General features: G+C 51.0%; 2 protein-coding genes across 2 annotated transcripts in view; one reads left to right on the top strand and one right to left on the bottom strand.

Annotated features, from left to right (window-relative positions):
• The window catches only part of LOC110310153 (keratin, type II cytoskeletal 80), a 91718-nt gene that overhangs the window by 63769 nt on the left and 5917 nt on the right, over positions 1-22032 (bottom strand). The window lies entirely within an intron of this gene.
• Krt7 (keratin 7) lies at positions 1079-16951 on the top strand. The gene is made up of 10 exons (XM_021182855.2): positions 1079-1139; positions 1897-2441; positions 3627-3838; positions 5827-5887; positions 7860-7955; positions 9190-9354; positions 10162-10287; positions 12501-12721; positions 16226-16260; positions 16654-16951. The coding sequence occupies exons 2-10, from the start codon at positions 2136-2138 to the stop codon at positions 16803-16805; spliced, it is 1374 nt and encodes a 457-aa protein (XP_021038514.1). The 5' UTR covers positions 1079-1139; positions 1897-2135; the 3' UTR covers positions 16806-16951.

The raw sequence follows: 22032 nt of genomic DNA on the forward strand, positions 1-22032 counted from the left end.
CTTGGCATGGCTTAGTGTGAGTGTGAGTGTGTGTGTGTGTGTATGAGTGAGTGTGTGTGGTATGTGTGAATGTGTGGTGTGTGTTTGAATATGTGTGAGTGTGTATGTGAGTGTGTGTGTGTGAACCTGTGTGTGTGTGTGAATGTGTGTGAACGTGTACTGTATGTGAATGTGTTTGAATGTGTGTGTGTGTGTGAATATGTGTATGTGAGTGTGAGTGTGTGTAGCAGAATGTTCTCACTGAGTAAGGCAGAAGACAATGGAGGAGTTTGTGGGGCTAAGGCAGAATATAGGAGGTAGTCTCTGTAAGGCCTGCATGTGGTGAGAGGGGAGGGGAAGGAATGGGGAAGAGAGAGAGAGAGAGAGAGAGAGAGAGAGAGAGAGAGAGAGAGAGAGAGAGAGAGAGAGAAGAGAGAGACTGGGTTCAGATGAACCACTAGGCTGTGAACTCCTTTGGGGCAGGAATTTGATGGAAGGTGTGGTGTCAGGGGCTGGCAGCCCTCTGTGAAACACTTCAAAGGACATTTGTGTGTGTGTGTGTGTGTTGCCTCCACCTGGCACTGAGTGGCCTCTCAGGTTGGTCTGGGAATGTGGGGGCAGGAGGAATCTAGCTAGCACTGGAGTTTTAAAGAATGTTCCAGGGAGGGGTAAGAGGCCCAGGGTAGATGTGGGGTAGGCTCAGGAATGAGGAAGTATTTCTCAAGCCTGTGTGTGGTGATTATAGGGGGCCGAGGCCTGGACTGGAGTGCCCAGGTACTTTTGTCTGTGTGCTTCCCAGCTCTTGTTAGACCCTCCTCCTGAAGGAGCTGTGGCTGAGGGGGCCAGGACCCGTCCAGGTCAGCGCACTAGCTGTGCCCTGCTTGAGAAAGAGAAGGAACTCTTGGTGTGGGTGAGAAACAACCTCCAGAGTGGGGGATGGGTGGCAGGGGCTGTAGCAAGATGGAGAGTGGGGTGCAGAGGGGGACAAAGGACTGAGGAAGCACCTTGAGGGGTAGGGAGTCTCCTTGAGAGCTTAGGGGTGTCTACCTGAAAAGGCAAAGCAGGAAGAACATTTCATTCCCACCCTCCCCACCTAGGATGCCCCGAAAGGACCAGTGGTCTCACTGCATGGAGCCAGAGGTGGGCTAAAGGCTGTCCAAGTGAGTCTGGGAAAACTGGAAGTCCGGGAGCACTCCGAGGAGCACTGAGCACACCACCACGGTTACCACAGAGGCCAGTTTTAGTTGTTTCCTTTCTCAGGCATAGCCTAGTGGGTTTGTAAGCAGGAAAAATGAGGCAGAGCAGGGAGGAGCGTCTGGATGTGAACAGGAGACAGGACACACACATGTGCATACAAATGTGTTCAGTTGTGAATCCAGACCCCCCCCACCCCCCCATGCACAGACTGCACTCATATACACTCACACTGGTGTGTTAGGGGTATGAGGGCACAGAAGGGTACGCACAGCCATCCCAGGAACCCATACAGTAGTTTGAGGAGGGGGTGAGGCAAGCCCTCTGAACTTGGATGGTGGGGAGGGTGCAGTTACCGAAACAGCTCTTCCCAGTAAGGCTCATCACAGGACCAGGTTACTCAAGAACTGAGCTGAACTCTCCAGTAGCAGCTGGGCCAGGAAGGAGAGTCCTAGGAAGCCTAGGGCTTCCCCAGCCAGTGGGTGAGGGGTTTCAACTTTCTCAACAGGAGCTATAGTTTGTCAGGCACTTCCTTTTGTAGCACTTGGCTTTCCTGCTGGCCTCAGGAATCTAGGTATTCACTCCTCACACCTGCTCTAGGAAGCCTTCTCCTGCCAATTGTAAGGTGGTCTCTTTGCGGTCCAGAGATTTCTGGACTGTGGGTATCTTAGACAACTTGCCTGAGGTGTGGGTGTCTCACAACGGCGTCTCGGCCTCCTGCAGACACTTCCCGAGTGGACGAAGAGCCTTGGGCGGTGGCTGGGGGCGGTGCGAGGGCAGAAGGCAGGCAGACAGGAAGGCCCTGGCTGCAGAGAAAGGTGGCCAGCGGCCAGCCCCGCCCTGTCCCCACCTGTGTGCGCTCAGCCTCCGCCCCGCATGGAGGAATAAAAGGTCGCAGACTGCCTGAGGTCAGGGAGTTCGCGCTGCTCCTCACCTCATCCAGCCAGCTGTGCCCAGCCGCTATGTCCATCCACTTCAGCTCTCGCTCCACTGCTTACCCGGGCCGTGGGGCTCAGGTGCGCCTGAGCTCGGGCCGTGCCGGCTTCGGCAGCAGCAGCCTCTATGGCCTGGGCTCATCAAGGCCTCGTGTGGCCGTGCGCTCCGCTTATGGGGGCCCGGTGGGCGCTGGCATCCGCGAGATCACCATCAATCAGAGCTTGCTGGCGCCGCTGAGTGTGGACATCGATCCCACCATCCAGCAGGTGCGCCAGGAGGAGCGCGAGCAGATCAAGACCCTCAACAACAAATTCGCCTCCTTCATCGACAAGGTGAGACAGCCTCAGTCGTACTCCAGCAGTTCTTTCCGGCCACGCCTTGCCCTGGGAGGCTGGTGTAGGTCTCTTTCCTCTTGTGTCTTTGGTGGGCTCTGTATAATACTTCTCCTTACACCCTCCTTTAGTCTCCAAACTCCGCTCCTCCAACAAATGGCCTTGGGCCCCGCCCTGTCCTTAAGGACTCAAGGATTGCCCCCAAGTTCTCTCCAGCTTCCTTAGTTGACTGGTCTCGGGGGATTTGGAGCCACTTTGTTACAGGTGTGAGGCTAGGAGCTCTGGAGGCCAAGGCCAGCAGTTAGTTCTTTAGTGTCTGGGTCCCTTTCCCTGGGAGGAGGTTGTGAGGAGTCAGGAATGGGGTGGGATGACTCCTCCTTTCTCGATGGGAGAATTACGTATCTGAGGTAGATGCTGAGAATAAAGGCCTGGTGGAGGGAGGCTTCTGCTCCACTTACCTGCCCGTTCCTCTACCTTCCTTTGTTGGCAGGAGGTAAGGTTGCAGATGGCTCTGTGGGAGATCAGGATTTGGGTGAGGGACCCTTTGGAAGGTATGCTCCCTGGCTGTCCATCCCAGTCATTCATGGGCATCTAGGAAGCTGAGAACTGCAGTCCTGCCTGTCCCTCTGGCTAGGACCAATCCCTTGCTTCAGCGTCTCCCTTCCAGTCCTCCTGCCTATACCGTTCTGTCCCAGAAATCCTTAAAAGAAACTTCCCAGACTGCTCTAGTCCTACTTCCTGCTCTATGCTGAGCTGTGCCATCCTAACCCAGCGCCTGATTCCTCAGGCTGCTGGTTTCAAGGGCTTTTCTTGCCTCCCACCTTCAGGCTGAGATAAGAGGAAGGAGAGAAGATATTGAGGAAGGAAGAAAAATTCCAGCGTGGAAGGAGGGGCCAGTCCAGTCAGTCCCCTAATACCCTCTCACCCCCAGCTTCAGAGAAGAAAGGGGCTATTTAAAGGGCAGAGGTAGAAAATACCATTGAAGCAGAATTGGCTAGGAACAGTGTACTCCACTAAACCAAGCTCACCTACTCCACGGCTTACACTTGAAATAGGGTCCTAGGGATGAGGGGTGAGCACAACTGGTGGGCACATGGGCTCTGTTGCACAGTGGTTCCAGACTTTTCAACCTCTGTGGTAGTAGAGTCTGGCCCCTCAGGTTCCTCCTCTTCCACACCCCTCCAGGTACGCTTCCTGGAACAGCAGAACAAGATGCTGGAGACCAAGTGGGCGTTGCTGCAGGAACAGAAGTCAGCCAAGAGCAGCCAGCTTCCCCGCATCTTTGAGGCTCAGATTGCTGGGCTGAGGCAGCAGCTCGAGACACTGCAGCTGGATGGGGGCCGCCTGGAGGTGGAGCTACGGAACATGCAGGATGTGGTGGAAGATTTCAAGAATAAGTAATGTCCCTGGTGCCTTTTGGAGGACCCCAGCCCTGGGGACAGTATGCCTCTCACACACAGACACTCCACAAGTGTCCCTGGTTCAGGGGTCAGAGTGCACAGCTACTCAGCACTGGAATGGCTGGAGCTATGGCCTTTGTTCACACAGTCCCTGCCCCACCTCTCCTTCTTGCCCCCAGGGGTTGTTGCTGGGACATTCTGGTCATTTTTTCCCTCAGCTTAGTCAGAAATTACCCTGTCTACCTTGACAGTGCTAGTTCCTTTTTTGGTGCCTAAGTCCCTAGGCACCATGAGTAGAAGGTGTCCTATGACTGGAATGCTTCAGAACTTATAGCCCTCACAGATTATTCTAGAACAGCCTTTCCCACCTCATGCAGATGAAGAATTGGAAACCAGACAGTCTATGGGACTTAGTCAAAATCACATTGCAGGTCACAGGAAACTTGTTCCTGAAGTTGGGTTCTTAATTCCCAGGAGGGGCCAAAGAGCTGATAGGAGAAGGAAAGAAACAGGATGGGGTTGATGGTTTTGCATGACACAGCAGGGGTCAGGGCAGACTAGGGAAGGGGCCACCAGAGACAGGAAGCCTGGGATTTGTGAGTACCTTTGAATGTCCCCGAAACTCTTTCTTCTCACTGAACAGAAAGCAAGGCCTAAGACTTGAGGGGGGGGGGCTCCCCTGTTCTCCCCCTCCCCCTGCCCCTGAGCACTGGGGACAGCTAGTGTGCTCTGTGTGTGGTTGTGTGACTAAGAGGGACCAGGCATACCAGCTCTGACCGGAGGAGAACAAACAGGACCTCTGGGGAGTGTCTCCCACCAGCTGCTTCCCTTGGGCAAAAGTCAACAGACAATCTCATAGAAGGTGGAACCAGACAGGTGCAGGGCAAGAGGATTCTGGGTAGCCAGCCAGTCCCTATTGTCAGGCAGTCAGCCCACACCCAGCTCCCCTCACCTCAGAGCAGCCGCTTCTGTGAGCTCCAGGTAGAGGATGAATGAGGAACAGGCAGCAGGCACAGGGAAGGGGAATGGCTGCCCTGAGCGCTCAAGCCTATTTGGAGCCCAGCAACCCAGCCCCAAGGTGGAGCTTCAGAGAGCCTTGCAGAGTAGCTTCTGTGAGACTGATATACCACTCTGGATGTGTGAATGTCCCCAGCCTGGCTCCTGGCTGGCACCCTGCTTTCTACCAGAGCTGTTCATCCAGGCTACCTCCGGCCAGTCTCAGCAGGCAATTCCTGCGAGCTCCTGAGCTCTCAGTCCTTCATCCCCACCTTCCCACCTGTTCTTAAATTTTCTTTTGATTCTTCCCCACATACACACTGGAACAGGCAAATGCATACTCTTCCCTTTTGCCCTGCTTGCAGAGATCCTCCCAAAGCCAGGTGCCAGCTCCTTCAGAGGAGGAGGGATTTGGGGAAAAGATGTAGGCTATAACCATCCAGTGTAGCCTGGCTTTTCAGGACTTCATGAGCTTTGTCCTGACTCAACAAGCTTCTCCCCTTTGAGCTTCCTCTTCGAAACTCAGGGGTGGGCCTACCTAGAGGTCAGGCTTGTGTTAGCTGTGGGGAGTTAAGCTAGGGATTGTCCCTTTGTAGTATAGTGACCTGGGCTGGTGACCTGCCTCTGTGTTTTCAGCTCTGACAATTACAGTACTACATTGTGGGGCTGTTGGGAGGGTGTGTGTGTATGTGTGTGTGTGTGTGTGTGTGTGAGTTATCCCACAGGAAGTGCAGGCTCCATTTACAGCCCCTAAGCATGGCTATGATTGCTCTCCCCATCAGTAGCTGCAGCCTTTGGTGTTTAATTCATATACATTTCCTAACCCCCTTCCCTCCATGCCAAGACTCAGAACCTTGGAACTCTGCATGGAGATGAGAGAAATGCTTTGTAGCCCTGACCCCTGCTCTCTGAGGGGTGTCACTGAGGTGAGTGTTGTGTGTGAGTGCTTGGAGGCTAAGCTGTATGTCACCCCTCCCACCCCCCTGCAGGTATGAAGAGGAGATCAACCAACGCACGGCTGCTGAGAATGAGTTTGTGTTGCTGAAGAAGGTGAGGGGCAGAGGTACTAGAGGGCCACCTCATACACAGGATGGGACCCTGGCTTTACCACAGGGCTAGGTCTGTGATCAAGGCCTGCTTTGGACTAAACAGGGAATGAGAAGCTTGGAAAAGCCTCAAAGCCACACCAGAGCAGCACAGCCCCTGTTCGCATGCTGTGTGTTCATGTGTGTTTGTGTGTGTCTCTGTGTGTGTGTGTGTATATGTGTGTATCTGTATGTGTGTGTCTGTGCATGTCTGTATGTGTCTATATGTGTGTGCATGTTTGTGCGTATGTGAGTCTATATGTGTGAGTGTGTGTGTTGTATGTATGTGTCTCTGTGTACATGTGTATGTGTGTGTCTTTGTGTGTACGTGTGTGTGTATATATATGTGTGTGTATGTGTGAGTGTGTGTTGTATATGTGTGTGTGCATGCATATCTCTGGTGACTGAATAGAGCTGTTTCCAGGCCTTTAGCATTAGAACTAAGACCAGAAGATGGAAGTTTGATAGGGAGGTCTTAGGTTCACAAAAGCAACTCTCTGCTAGGGGTTGCTCCAGACCCCATGGCTCCTGGGTGGCCTCAGATGTTTCCAGAGTGAACAATAAACTATCTTGAAGCAAGATGAGCTCTCTGACCCTGGCGGCATGCAGGTGACTTTTGGAAAGCTGCAGAAGCACCTTTGGGGGATTTGTGCTACCTTCCAGTTAGAATTCTGAGCCCAAACTCTCCCATCAAGCAGCTCTGTGTTCCAAGTCCTGCTGCAGGCAGAGCGGGACCTTGAAGACTCACGAGTCTCCCAAGAAAGCGTAGGTAGGTCAGAGAGTACGAAGGCTAGTCTTCATCGCCAGCCTGACTGCATTTAGAGTCACCCAGGAGTTGGATGTGCTAGTACATACCTTTAATTCCAGTGCTTGGTAGGCACAGGCAGAAGGCTGCTGCGGGCTCGAGGCCAGCATGGACTACACAGGAAGACCTGCTTTTCAGTTATATCATTATCAATCACTTGTAAGATTGGTGAGGTGTACCTTTGGGTGTCTCCAGAGAGGGCTGACTGAGCAAGGACCATCTGCCTTGCATGTGGACAACACCATCTGATGGATGGGCTAGGGCCCTGGGCAGAAAGGAAAGAGAGAGAGAGAGAGAGAGAGACAGACAGACAGACAGACAGACAGACAGACACACATGGGGTGGGTAGAGACAGAGACAGACAGAGAGAGAGGGAGATGGAAACAGACACAGAAAGAGAGAGGGAGAGAGAAAGAGAGACAGAAAGAGAGACACATATAGAGACAAAGACAGACAGAGACAGACATGGGGAGAGAGAGAGACAGAGAGAGATGGAGAGACAGAGAGACACAGAGAGAGAATAAAGAATTCCCTCCCTCTTCTGGTCAGCCATGACATGAGCTGCTGTGCTCTTTGCTGGCACTTCTGAGATCTGGGGTCTTTTCACCTTTACTTGCTTCTGTCAGGCATTTTGGTCACAGGCATTTTGGTCACAGGGATGCAAATGCACTCTCCGAGACCCTAGCTCCCACCTGGGCTTTACCTGTGGCTCACCTGCCTTGGAGTCACCCTGTGATCCAGCAAACCAGGCCAACTTGAGTTGCTCATCTTAGGAGGGCAAAGCGGGTCTGAATGATGGATGCTGAGCTCACATGGACTGAGAAGTCGAGGCTTTCAGTGCGGCCGTGACTTGTTCTCGGTCACACAGTCAGGATCCTGTCTACCTCACGAAGCCCTTGGGAGTTGGGTACATGTTTGGTTTGGGGCTCAGTTTTTGGGGGGGGTGCAGGTGTTGTTGGTTCCAGGGGTGCCTGGGAATGTCACCCATCCAGGAAGCAACCTGGAAAGCCTGGGGAAGCAGGGGCATTTTGTCCTGGAAACTTGGGCAGGATTGGCTAACTTGCCGTCGTCTCTGCGAACCGTTTTCTGTCTTGAGGATTTGGTGTCACTCTGTCCTGTCTCTCCACCCCAGGATGTGGATGCCGCCTACACGAACAAGGTGGAGTTGGAGGCCAAGGCGGACAGTCTGCAGGATGAGATCAACTTCCTCAAGACCCTTCACGAGACAGTGAGTTCCAGGGTGGGTGGCGTGTCTCCTAGCCCGAGGAAGGGGGTGACAGTGGATACCATCTGGCATCTAGCCTTGGGAAGGAGGTATGATGGCATCATCTGACAGAGGTTTGACTGGGACAGGGTACCAAATGCTTCTTTGGTCTCTCAGATGTAGCCTTTACGGGATCATCCAGCCTCCATTAGGTCTAGAGCTGGTGCCTATATGCATGTTACTGTCAGGAGTGAGGGTCTTTAGGCTGTTCATAAAATCAAGCTCAGGGTCAGTCTTCCCATCTTTGGCTTGTGTTATGTATATGTAGCTGGCTGTATATGATGTATATGTATATGATGTATATATGTACACACACACACATATAAAACTATACTCTATGTGACACAGTCTCTTCTCATTGGTGGCAGTAGTTCATACCCATTGCAAATAATATGGAAAAGCAAGTCATAAAATTGAAAACAGATTAATTTATCTTTTTTGGACCGCTGTGCGCCTGTACGCGCGCACACACTCAGACATGCGTCCATTAGCCGGGCGTGGTGGCACACACCTTTAATTCCAGCACTTGGGAGGCAGAGGCAGGCGGATTTCTGAGTTCGAGGCCAGCCTGGTCTACAAAGTGAGTTCCAGGACAGCCAGGGCTACACGGAGAAACCCTGTCTCAAAAAACAAAAAACAAAAAATCAGACATGTGTCCACACAGGTTTTGAGATAGAATCTGATTGTTTCACCCAGACTGACCTTGAGCTCATTATACAGTTTACACCGGCCTCCAACTTAGGATCCTTTAGCCTTAGCTTCCTCGGGGCTAGGTTTAGAGATGAGCCACCATGACTGGCTAAAATATGTACTCTAAGAAAATCAGTCCCGTGTTCTTTCAGATGACGGCATACTGCAGACATGCTTGCCTGCCTGTAAACACAGCTGTACTGTGGTTTCCAAGGCTGCAGAATGTCACATGGTGGAATAAGAATGGTTTCAGTATCTCTACTGGCTCCTGTTACATTAGACTTGTAAGGGGACCACATTGTCTCATTATCTCTTTTAATCCTATCAGACTCTGATACTGAGATGCTAGTAGCCAGGGTAGGCAGAACTATGTGGTATGTGCTGGGTCCGTGCCCCTTACTGCCTGGCCATTCTGCCCATTCCAGGTTGGGTAGGTTCTAGTGTGGTCTGGGAACAGGATAGATCATGTCCCAGGCATGCATCCCAGTGTCCTGTCTGGTCCCTGCAGGAGTTAGCAGAGCTGCAGTCGCAGATCTCAGACACATCTGTGGTGCTGTCCATGGACAACAGCCGCTCCCTGGACTTGGATGGTATCATTGCTGACGTCAAAGCCCAGTATGAGGAGATGGCCAATCACAGCCGGGCAGAGGCTGAAGCTTGGTACCAGACCAAGGTGTGTGGCTCCCTGGGGTATCTATCTCTCCTCTTTCTGCTAGGCTCTGGGTGCTCCTTTCCTTGTCTCCAGCCTTCAGGACCTGTCAGACACCAGTGGCTAAGGCCATGGTATACTCTGGAGTTCAGAAAGAAAGGTGACAAGGCTAGCCCCTGCCTTAGGTGAGAACCCAGGCTGATGGGGCACAGGAAGAGGAATGAGGCACACACTGATTGATGGCATTCGGTTTCATAGTGACAGTTGGGCAGGGATAGGAGGAGTGTTAAATGGCCTGTCACCTCCACACACTTAGCCCACAGAACAGCCCTTTTATGTGTGTAACACTATAATGGTTGTTCCAAACACAAGGAAGTAGGCACAGAGAGGCTTGAGCGAGCTTCCAGCTCTACACAACTAGTCTGTGGAAGAGCAAGGTGGAAGATCCTGAAGTCCAGTGTTCCAGGCCCTGGAGACTTGATTGTTGCTACAGAGTCAGAACAGCTGAGAGCAATCTGCTAAAGAAACGGGAGAGACTTTGGAGGAAGTTAGAAGTCAGATTTGAAGGGAGTATAGGGCATGGATCCCCGTAGTATGCACGGGTAAAAACTCAGTCTTGGACTCTTGCTCTCAGATTCTGACTAGGAGGGGTGGTAGTGTCCTGGAGTGTGAGGGGTGTGGACGTGGGCGGGGTTGGGCAGTGGTGGTGGCTGAGAGGCAACAACTTTTCTTGGGAACGTGGGCTGGGAGGGGCTTTCTGTGGGTGGGGAGAGGGCCCAGTGGCTGGCCGTGATGGTTCACCCTGCCGTAACTGTGTTTCTGGGCTTTCAGTTTGAGACACTCCAGGCCCAGGCTGGGAAGCACGGGGATGACCTCCGCAACACCCGGAATGAGATTGCAGAGATGAACCGCTCCATCCAGAGGCTGCAGGCAGAGATCGACACCTTGAAGAACCAGGTGGGAACCCGCTCTCCTGTCCTGCTGAGAGTGGGAGGCAGCTAGTCAGGTCAGGTCAGGTCAGGTCAGGTCAGGGTCAGAGTGAGTCTGGGAGGTCTGGGCCCAGGTGGGTGCAGCTCACATCTCAGGTCCTTAGTGAGACCTACAGGTGGAGTGAGGTTGGCCAGACCCTGGCTTAGGGTTGAACCTGGTAAGAGTCATTCATGGTTGGGCATGGAGCCTGTACACTGGCCTCGGGCAGCCTGCCAAAGATGAACCACTATGACGCTGAGCTCTCTGCTCCTAGTTCTGGGGCTTACAGCACACCTATCAGAAGTCCATACAAGTCCTTCCCCTGTCTTCATTCTGGATGACACACCTCCTCCTTTTGATCAGGCCATGCTAGCCTGCTTCCTGAAGCTTGCTTTTACTGAACATTGATGCTCCAAGCCCTTTCCATCTAGCTGGAATGTAATTCTCTCAGCTCTGGCTATGGCCGTTGCTTCCTCATCCCAGGGGTTTAGGACCGGAGTCCCCTTGTGGAGGTTGGCTTCTTTAAACACCCAGCATCACACCAACAGGTCATCTGAAGTTCTTTGAAGCACTGGAGGGTATGAGGCTATTATTAAGGTTCTGGCAGTTTTCACTTGGCTGGAATTGCATACTCCTTGAGAGCAGAAGCCATCTGTCTGGCTCACTGGTCCTGTCTTCTGGAACCCGTCACACCATAGGGACAAAAGTCTCGGAGCAGAGGCTGAGAGCACAGCAAGTTGGTTGGAAGTCAGAATTGGGGGATGTTGATGAGGGAAGGTTCCCCTAAGTCCTGGTGGAGATGCTTAGGACAGTTCAGCCAGAGTAGGTATCTGTGATGGGGGTGAGCAGGTGATACCTGCAGCAGCTGCAGTGGGAATATGGGGATGATTTACCCAGAAGTCCCTGAGCCCTGTAGGCTGGTTTATACACAAGGGTGCCTGCTTGGATGCAGCACAGAGAGTAGCCCTGTACTGAAACAGTCAGGACTTTTGACCAGGATAGGAGGCTCAGGGGAACAAGGGCGCTTTCTCAAACCTTGTCACCTTCCCCACATCCATCCACTTTCGTGTGATCTTACTCAGACAGCTATCACAACTGCGGGCCTCAAGGGGCTGAGAAGGGTCTCTGGAAGCAGTGGGCTGGCCCTGGCCCAGGGGACATTAGTGCGAGAGGAATCCGCTGAGCGGTGCCCATGAAGTAGAGAGACAGACTACAGCTGAGAGAAGACATTAGGGTGGAGAGGGGTCCTAGACAGGACCCCTCTTATTTAAGGGGTCCTGTTTTATCTTATTTAAAAAAATACCTTTTAATTAAAATGTAGTTACATCACTTCCTCCTTCCAACTTCTCCCATATTCCTGTCCATTTTCTTTTAAATTGCTGGTTTCCATTTTAAAGATGGCATCCAGTTCTTGTTATCTGCTGGCATCTGTGACCCAATCAGGATCCCATGGCCTGGGAGCTCTGGTGGGGGTAGTGGGGGTGGGAGGGACAGGTGCTAGGGTTTGTAATCTATAGCAATATTGATTGACAATGTGGTGTGTTCTAGGTATCTATCAGGTTAAGACGTTGCACATCTCTCCTTTTTAAAAGACTCTTAAAATTATAATTAAAAATTTGAGGCTTATATTTATTTGCTTTATTTCATTTGTATGAGGATCCTGCTTACATGTACATGTATATATATATATATATATATATATATATATATATATACATGTACATATCACATGCATCCTAGGACTGACCTTTGGGACAGTTGTGAATGTCCATGTGGGTACTGGGAATTGAACCTGGGTCCTCTGCAAGAGCAACAGTACTCTTAAACACTGAGCAGTCTCTCTAGCCTGACTTTGTGTGTCTTAGCTTATCATACCCTCACAGTAACCCTATGAAGTAGATGATGCTGTGACCATTATTATTTTAGAAGGAGGAGAAGGGGTTAAGTCACCCGAGGGCTTGAAGGGGTTAATTCGCCCAAGGCTACACCACTAGAAAGTAGCAAAGCCAGCAACAGACCCTGAGCACTGGACCTCACATCCTTGTGTCTAACCTTCAGCATCCCCTGGTCTTCAGGGGAGTGGGCAGGGACAGTAAAGCCATCCTCAGCGAGATGGGCAGGTGCTTGCTGCAGAATGGGTTGGTGGGAAGGTAGCAAGCAGTCAGCTGGCTTCTCACTCATGGCTTCACTACTGCCCACAGCGTGCCAAGTTAGAGTCCAGCATCGCGGAGGCTGAGGAACAAGGGGAGCTGGCAATCAAGGATGCTCATGCTAAGCAGGGGGAGCTGGAGGCTGCCCTGCAGAAGGCCAAGCAGGATATGGCCCAGCATCTTCGAGAGTACCAGGAGCTCTTGAACACCAAGCTGGCACTGGACATTGAGATCGCCACCTACCGCAAGCTGCTGGAGGGCGAGGAGAGCCGGTGAGAGAGACAAGCTAGTCAGTCAGACAAGCTATGTGTTAAGTCCTGGGGGTCGGGGAGGTCTGTCCTTGTTATTGATAGATCTACAGGCATCTCCTAGGTGCCCCTCCTCTGCAGGGCATAGGGTGAGAGGGTGCACAAAACCTACGGTTGCTTCTTAGCCCTGTAGAAAATGTTCTCCTAGAACAGTGGTCCTCAACCTTCCTGAAGCTGTGACCCTTTAATTCCTCATGCTGTGGTGACCTCCAACCATAAAATTATTTTCACTGCTACTTCATAGCTGTAATTTTGCTACTGTTATGAACCACAATGTGAATATCTGACGTGCAGGATATCTCATATTTGACCCCTGGGAATGGGTCCTTTGACTCCCAACACTTCAAGAGCCACAGGTTTAAGAACCACTGTTCTAGAAGGAAAGGCTATGTGTTAAGTCCCACATGGGGCCATTAGCAGGTCTTAAAAAAAAAAATAGTTTACTTCTTGGTATGTGTAAATGTGTGTTTGGTGCAAGCGTCTGGTGTATGTACACCGGTGTGCACAGGTTCCCACATCCAAGCCGATGCTTGGAGGCCAGGGGAGGGTGCCAGTGTCCTGTTCCATGTCTGCCTGATTTTGAGAGAAGGTCTCTTACTGAACCATCAGCTATGGATGAACTGGGTTTACCTGAAAGGGGGGCTGGAAATGAAAAGGATGGGGTATGAGAGAAGGATGAAGCCAAGACAAATTTCTGATCAAGGTTCGAAGTTTAATAGTCAGCACTGTGTTTATATAGGGAGAGCCCACAGACCCATCCATCCTTTCAGCTGTATTGAGTCGCAAAGCAAGCTCAGCAGGCAGTCTACTCCTGTAGGAAATTCACTCCACCTGGGTCCTTAAGGTCCAACCTCCGAAAGCATTTAAGGTCTATTTAGCCTGCTCAAGTCTGGGGGAACGGCACTTGATCCTCCTATCTTCCAGCTGCTCCCTCATAGCATTGTGGTTACAGGAATGTGTGTGTGCGCGCGCACGCGAGCACACACACACACACACACACACACACACACACACCTGGCTTTTTTTATTTTTGAGGAGTCCACTTCAGGTCCTCATGTTTGTTCAGCAAGCGCTCTTACTATCTGAGCTGTCTCCTCAGCCCTGAGTGGGGCTCTCTTACTTGGTTCTCAGCCTGTATTCAGGAAGGCAGGTCAGGAGCATTGCCTCCGGGGTCTACAGAAGGACAAGCTGTGGTTCAATGAACCTCAGAAGGATAGTGTAATATGCAGTTGAAGCCTGCTGATTCCTGACCATGGATGTCCACAGGGCCCCCACGGGGCTAGGCTGCTTTTCATGGCTAACTGGGCTAACCATGTGGCACTCGGTGTGCTGGGAAGATTTCCTCTGTCCCCAGAGCTGTTTGCACAGTCACCTGCAGTGATAGCAGGGGCTGGCAGGGGCTGGGCTGGCTTCCAGCAGGACAGAGCACTTCAGTCTGAGGCTGGTTTTGTTCTTACTCCGGCGGCGGCGGCTGATTGCTTCTGCTGACGTATGTATGAGGCGGTGCCCTGGGGATGGTTAGAATTTGGAGAGGCATAGGCATGGGAGTAGACTTGTTAGTTTCCACTTGTTAGAACCCAGCATAGAGTCAGATGAGATGTAAGCCATGTTTCTACCCTCAGGGAGGAGGTGCATACATCGTGGAGATAAAAACATCTGCAAAGGGAGAGTGTTTATAGACCAGGAACATGCACTTTAACATTTATTATTATTATTTATTAATTATTAATATATTAATATTTATTTGCTTGCACTTAAAGAAATCCTAATTAAAAAAAAACGTGTGTGTGTGTGTACCTGTGTGTGTGTGTGTACCTGTGTGTGTACATGCCACAGTGTGTCTGGGTGTGAAGGTCAGAAAACAGCTTTTGGGAGTAGATTCTCTCCCTCCATCATGTGATTGAACTCAGGCCGTCAGACTTGGCAGCTATGCTCTCTTACCCATGGAGCCATCTACTTAGCCCCTGGAACTTGCATTTGTTGTTGTTGTTGTTGTTGTTGTTTTTAATACTAAGTTTAACAGGAGAACTTTTTCTTTCCTGAGCATTATCTGAGCATTATTCTTGAGCTGTATGTGTGTAGGTGAGGATGAATGGAATGGCTAGGAAGGCAGGGGTGTGTTGGGGCAGAAAGCCTAGGTGGTAGGAGGAGGGGGAAACATGGTTGAGGGTGCAGGTCAGAAGTAGAGGAAGGTCTGTGTGCTGAATAGGGTGTGCCCTATTCAGTATAATTTATTACATTATTTATAAGTACTTTTATTTAACTCCCTGGCTTCTTTGTGGGAAGAGGAACTAAACATCAGAGGCCCCCGGAAGGCCAGCTGACTGCTACTTAGGCGGCTGCATCTGAGACACCTCTCTCTGAACCTTCTTTCTACTCATACGCCGCCCTCTTCTTGATTTTTCCTGTTTTAAATCCCTCAACCCCTCAGTGATTCCTGGGCACATTGGGGACTGTGCGGCTCTGAAGCTTTCTTAATTGTTATGAGTTTGTATTCTTTGAGATACAATGTTGCAAATAGAGTCACAAAATCAACATATACATAGAATTAGAAAGGAAAAACCAAATCAGTCACTCTTCCTTGGACCTTAGGTCTCTTCCCCCTGAGCCCTTTAGACAGTACAGTGGGCATTCTGACATGGAATTGCTGCTTGACGGGATCCTGACCTTGACTGCTCCACCTTCTAGCAATTTTTACCATTTGATCCAGCATCCTGGAAGTGTCCAAAAAACCCGTCTCTTCTTCCCTCCTCAGTTTAAGGCTGCCCAGGCGTCAGTCCCCTCCCCATCAATATAAGGTGTCTCTTACCCAAACCAAGCAAATTGAACCCCAAGGCCAAGAGCTTGTTGACAATGGGACTCTGAGTCACCAAACAAACACACCCAGCTGTTTCAGACAGATTTTTAATTTCCACTGCAATACCTGTTTCAGGCCCACGGGCTTCTGAAAGCCACCCCGCCTGCCCCCACCCTCAAAGTCCTGGCTGGGGCTGAAGTTAGTCAGTCAACAATTCATTAATTATTTCAGCACCTATTAAGTAATTGTTAATTCCAGGCCTCATGCTAGGGGCTGGACTAGGAGTCTGCAGGCAACAGCCCATTCTGAAAGCTTCTGGTGGGGAAGGGCAGAACGGCTCGCAAACAATAAGCATGACAACTATTTCCCAAGCCCTAGGTGCTCAGGGCTGGTAGGGAAATTGAGTGCAATGCATCAGTCTTCACACATAGACCTGCCACCTTGGTTCTGGAGGTAGGAACAATTTAGAGGTGAGACATGGAGGGACTTTGGTACATTGCATGTAGTTGGCTGGGAGAGGGGTCTCTCAGGTATTTTCAAACAAGGCTAAGGGCAAGCTGGGAACAAGGAAGGATGGACATTCTGCTTAGGGGCTGGAAGCAGGTGGCCAGTGGTGCTAGCTCAGCAATGAGGTAAGAGCTGCTTTCACGGATCTGTCCTCTGCCCCACAGGTTGTCTGGAGACGGAATGGGACCTGTGAACATCTGTAAGTTCTTGGCCACACCTTGAACTGTGTAGACCTAGCTGGGTCTCTGGCAGGGTAGATTTGCCCAAAGGTCTGGCTTGTATGGCTGGGAGCCCCCTCCCCTAACTTCATATACAGCTCTGGCAGATTCCATGGAACTCATATCCGCCTAGCTCAGTGGCTCAGAGCAGGGGTGGGGTAGTGGGAAGGCAGGTGAGAGAAGGCTTTGAGCTCCTGTGGAGGGAGGGGCTCCTGTCACTATCGGAAGTTTCATTTGGGCTGCTGGGGGGGCGTGGCTGTTAGCGAGGAAAGGCAGATTGAGGAGAGGGGCAGCTGTGGTGGGGAGGTGGGTAGGGGAAAGGGTGGGTTCCCTGGGTAGGGGCCTGTGAACTAACAGATCCTCTCCTCTTCCAGCTGTTGTGAATTCCACTGGGGGCAATGGCGGCAAGCTTATCTTCGGAGGAACCATGGGAAGCAACGCTCTGAGCTTCAGTGGGGGACCCGGAGCCCTCAGGGCCTATTCCATCAAGACCACATCTACTACCCGCAGGGGCACCCACAACTGAGCACGTACAATCAAGCTGTGGGCTTGGAGAGACCCCCCCCCCCATACCCCTTTGTCCACCTCATATCCCTGTCCCCAGCCTGGAAGATAGTCTGAAACTGCTGTTGGCTTTAATAAAGGGCCTCTCTGAGAGAGCTGCATCGGCTAGCTAGGAGTGGTACTCACAGGGAACAGAGGATGTAGTGTGCTCAGAACTGGGGTTCAGACTGACATGGGTATGGCTTTAAGGTGCTGGACCCCCATCCATGGTGCCACCTTGGCCCTTATCCAGGCTGGAGCTGGTTCCAGTGCCTCTCCTGAGATCATTTAATATGGCCAGTGGGTACAGGAGGTTGTGGTAACAGGTGGATGTTGAAGACCTCTTTCCTTTCAGGGAGGGTCTACTTGCACCTCTGTTGCCAGCCTGTGGTCTTGAAGTGAGATCACACACATTCAGCTCTCCAAGGCCCTGGGCTTTGGTGGCCCAGCAAACTCCCCAAGACACCCACAGTCAGCCCTTCCTGAGGTCTGGGACTTTGTGTTCTGATACTTACAAGAGGTCCTGTCCTTTGCCTCTGAGATTCTTTGGGGATGATGGTTGTGGAGGGAGATATGGTTATAAGAGCCTAGGCTGTGTGTGTGTGTGTGTGTGTGTGTGTGTGTGTGTGGTGAGGAGGGTTTGTTCCTGGATCCTTGGATGGAGGAATGGGTGTGTCTATATCCCTAGGAAGGGAGGAGGGAACCTCTGTGCTGGGGCTTCCAAATGTCTGGTCTCTGATGTAGAGGTTTATGTGTCTGTGTAGTGAGGGTTATATGCCAGGGCAGAGTGTATATCAGGGGCTCTGGGGAGCTGGTTGGAGGTCTCCGAGTCTGAGGCCTGCAGGGTAGGGGTGGAAGCAGCCTAAGGTGGTTTTAATAAAAATCCTCTGTGAGTGAGCTTCATTGGGCTAGCCAGGTGTGGGTGGGCACAGGGAACAGAGGATGGGGACATTGCCAAGGACATGTTGACATTTGAGGAGTCTATGTATTTAACCCCACAGGAAGGAGTATTGAAGTTGGGCATGGTATGGGGCAGGGCAGGTAGGAAGTGGATCACTGGTGTCTTAGCAATTCCTAGTGGTGAGGTCCTAACTCATCAAAGGTGTAGGAGTCTCAGATCCTTTCCCTGGGGGGTACAGTCCATCTCTCTGAGCTTTGTGGTTCTGTGAATTAGGAGGCTCTCAACTCATCCGCTGTGCCTTGGGGATTATGCTGTGCAGAATGGGTCGGTACCCAGAGACAACCTTCCTCCCTCCCTAGCTTAAGGCCCTAAAACTGGAAACCTGGGCAGCAAGGCCAAGCAGGGGGTGGGGGAGGCATGGTTAACAGAGCAGGAGCTTTGTTAGAAGGGAAAGGCCAAGCACAGCAAGCAGAGGGAGCCCAGGCAGTGGAAGTTGGCACCTGGGAAGCTGGGATGTTGTCCATCACTACAGCTAAGATTGGATGAAATGGGTAGGGTGCACAAGGGTTCTGGGGCCAATTTGTTCAACAGAAGCCAAAAGTGCCCAAGTCCCCAGGGCATCCTGACTCAGAGCTGCCCCTTTGCTCCGAATGGTGAGGAAACTGGTCATTTAGACACAACCTCCACTGTCTGTACCACTTTCAACGTTCTTACCTTTGAAACTCCTACAGAACAGCCCATTGAGCTCTCAACACTTAATGGCTTTTCTAGCTTAAAGTGCCACAATCCTCCCCACAACACTGTCAGGTCTGTCACAACAATGCCTCACTATCCTGGTACCAATTCCAGTTCTATTTAGGGTTTGGACCTCATTCTGGGAGCCTAACTTGATAAGGTTAAGAGTCACCCAGGTGGTGCTAGTTTTGAAGGCATGATTGGATCATGGAGAACAACCTGAGGCTTGGCACTGTGTGGCAGGGCTGGGGTCTCTGAAGATAGCCCAGGAGAGGCTATTGGTGGAAGTGCAGCTCAGCTGTAGCAAGAGACCACAGTGTTTAGCTGTGTACAGCAGAATTTGCCAGTACCATAAGATGACTACCAAGAATAGCACCAGAGGTGGAATAGAGCTAGGTGTTGCTTGCTAGAATCCAAGCTGTGTGTGCTATGGTAGAGACAGAGAAGTGATCCAGGCCCTTTGGAGGAGCCCACAGCTCATGAGTGTATCTCAGACATTGAACATTGAGTTACATACACAGTTGAAGTTTGGTTTTGCATAGAATTGATTATGACTCTCCCTGGTTCTTCTCTCTTGAAATAAGAAAGTATTTAACTTAAAATTTTATTTTATAGAAGCCCACCGTTGATAGAATTTAAAGGAGACTTTGGATTTCTATAAAAGATTTATTTGTTTATTCTATGTAAGTACACTATAGCTGTCTTCAGACACTTTTTCTTCTCTCTCCAGCCCACTCACTCTAGCCCAAAGATTTATGTATTTATTATGTGTAAGTACACTGTAGCTGTCTTCAGACACCCCAGAAGAAGGCATCAGGTCTCATTATGGATGATTGTAAGCCACCATGTGGTTGCTGGGATTTGAACTCAGGACCTTTGAAAGAGAAGTCAGTGCTCTTAACTGCTAAGCCATCTCTCCAGCCCAAGATTTTGGATTTTTAAAAGAGAAGTTTTAAAGCTATTTGGATTTGTAGGACGGTGGGACGATTTAAATTTGTAAAATGTTTTATATTGTGATGTTTATATTAATGTATGATGGTGGCCATGGGGGTGGCAGGGGCGGGGGAGGAAGGAAAGTTTGTGGCTTTAACAGTGACATGTTTGAATGTCAAGATGACAAGGGGTTGGCTGTGCTAGGTAGTTTTCCATCAATGTGACACAAACTAGAGTCACCGGAGAGGAGGGAGCCTCAAGTGAGAAAATGCCTGCATAAGTTCAGGCTGTAGGCAAGCCTGTAGGGTATTTTCTTAATTAGTGATAGGTTGGGGCAGGCCCAGACCATAGTGGCCCTGGGTTCTATATGAAAGCAGGCTGAGCAAGCCATGGGAAGCAAGCTGGTAAGCAGCGCCCCTCCAAGGCCTGTGCATCAGCTCTTGCCCTGTTAAGAGTTCCTGTCCTGGGTTCCTTCTATGATGAGCACAGTATGGAAGCACAAGGCAAAATAACCCCTTCCTCTCCTAGTAGCTTTGGACAAGGATTTCATCACAGCAGTAGTAACCCTAACTAGGATGACAAGATGGCTTATTTTTTTGGTGGGGGATGGCTATAAAGGGAACTAGAGCTCTGCTCCAGGCTGGCAAGGAGAGAGAAGGATGAGTGTGGATCAGGGTGTGGGAATGGACTGGAAAAAGAGGAGTCACAGGGGTGACTGGATAAGCCCCTTGGAGCTCACCTAAGATTGGTTGGCTGGTGCAAACGGGGGGGGGGGGGTGAGATACTGATACAAAACATCGCACAGCCTTGCGTCGAAGCAGCGTTTATTGAAACACAGATGGGGTCAACCCAGAAAGTGAGGGACCCACAGACAGAAAGTGGCCATAGTCCCCATCCCACCAGCTCTCTCTTGGACAGTTCCCTTGCACAGGCAGGGGAAGACTGGAGCAGTATGGGGGTCTTTGAAATGTGCAAAGGCTTCTTGAACAGCAAGACCTGTTCAAAGCCCCCTAGCCAGGGGCTGTGGGTAGTAGTCCTCCCCAGAGAGCAGACTATTTTCTGGGAGGTAACCCAAGCAGTGTGATTAGAGCAGGCTACTGCAAGGAAGGCACAGCTAAGGAGATTAGTAAACCCAACCAATGATAGGCAGGTGCTTGCTGTCCTTGTACCTGGAGCCAGAAGCGGGAGCTGCTTGGGAAGGGTTCCTCTGGTTCTTATTTTGGGGGGCATGGCTGGGCGGTTAGGATCATGCCTTGACCCAGGAAGGCTATACTTTATTGTCCAGTCAGCCTGGGTGACTGGTAGTGTCCCGGAGAGCTTGGCGAATAATACAAATCATTTACAAGTATCTGAAGGCAGGTTGGGGGTAAGGGAAGGGTTGGGAATGACCTTCTAAAGTGAAGCCAGAGGAGAACTGGGAGACAACTCCCTAAAAGGAGAAGGCAGAGGAGAGTGGCCCTGAACAGGCACATCTGGAAGATTCTGGAAGCAAGCACACATTTTCCATTCACACACCACTCCACTCTGGGGCAGACAGGTGGCTCATTTGGAGACCCTGGCACTAAGCAAAGCGCACTGAGCGGCTGCTCCCACAGGTAAAGCTGGAGGCGCGGGGCTGGCAAGGAGAGCAGGAGTCAGGGGCCATCACTGAGATGCTGCCCCCAGTGACAGAGGGTCCAGAGGCAATCTGGCGCCCTGGGGTTGTGCCATAGGTGAGGCCCCCACATGTGACTCCTCCACGGGAGCTGCTGACACCTGTGGGAAGAGGAACAGGGAAGGATGAGGGGCTTGCTGGGGTGTCACCCACCCGCCAGAAGTCCCTGAGGGCTTCACATACAGGGCCTGCCTCCTCCTCAAGGGGTTAACATGACAGGTTCTGTTTTTTCAACCCCTAGACCCCTCTTCCTGGGTTGCAATTCCTGGTGACCACCAGTAAGGGGCACTCAACTTTTGGATACCCTTTCCCATCCCCAAAGTCCTTAAAGAAGATCCTGGAGAAGAGGAAGTTGGGGAACATTGGAGGTTCAGTGGGGTAGCCCTGTGATTAGCTTTGCCCATTTCCAAAGTCATTTTTCTAGAAGGCATTTTCCAGCAGATACTTACAGACATTCACAGAGCCCACACCTTCGCATAGCCTAGGGGGAAAGAAAGTGCCATTAGTTCCAAGCAGTGAACTGGATTCCTTGAGGCAGTTGCCCGGGGACAGATAGAGTCAGCTTTTGTCCTAGGTAGACTCTATTTCCTGAAAGGCAGGAAGGGCTCCCCCAAATCCTCATCAAATGTTAACTTTCTTTCTTTGATACCATGGAGGCCAGCTTTCCTGGTTTCAGAGCAGCAGTGAGTGGAATTGTGACTTTGACACACGGCCTGCCATCAGAGTCTGCCTGAGCCTGCCGAATGCCAGTAGTGCTTGCAGCAAGGACAAGATAGAGCTAGATGTGAACAGGGTACATCATCCTTATTATACATGAGCTTAATCTCAAAGGAAGCTATGAATGGGCTGTAGAAGCCCAGGATCCAGTGTTGGATCCCAGCTCTGCAGCTTAGTAACTTTGTGTCCATGGGAAATGTGCTGGCTGTTGAGCCAATCTGCCTCTGTTTTCAGATAGTATACTTCCCTGACAGGATGTAGAATTAAAAA

Source organism: Mus caroli, chromosome 15 (assembly GCF_900094665.2).
Source record: "Mus caroli chromosome 15, CAROLI_EIJ_v1.1, whole genome shotgun sequence".
Lineage (NCBI taxonomy): Eukaryota > Metazoa > Chordata > Mammalia > Rodentia > Muridae > Mus > Mus caroli.

What these genes read in the sequence shown, in the direction of transcription:
- Krt7 (XM_021182855.2), top strand. Translation starts at nt 2,136, where the DNA reads ATGTCCATCCACTTCAGCTCTCGCTCCACTGCTTACCCGGGCCGTGGG. An exon ending in GTGGAAGATTTCAAGAATAA is followed by an intron (nt 3,839 to 5,826) that starts GTAATGTCCCTG and finishes ACCCCCCTGCAG; the next exon opens with GTATGAAGAGGAGATCAACC. An exon ending in AATGGGACCTGTGAACATCT is followed by an intron (nt 16,261 to 16,653) that starts GTAAGTTCTTGG and finishes CTCCTCTTCCAG; the next exon opens with CTGTTGTGAATTCCACTGGG.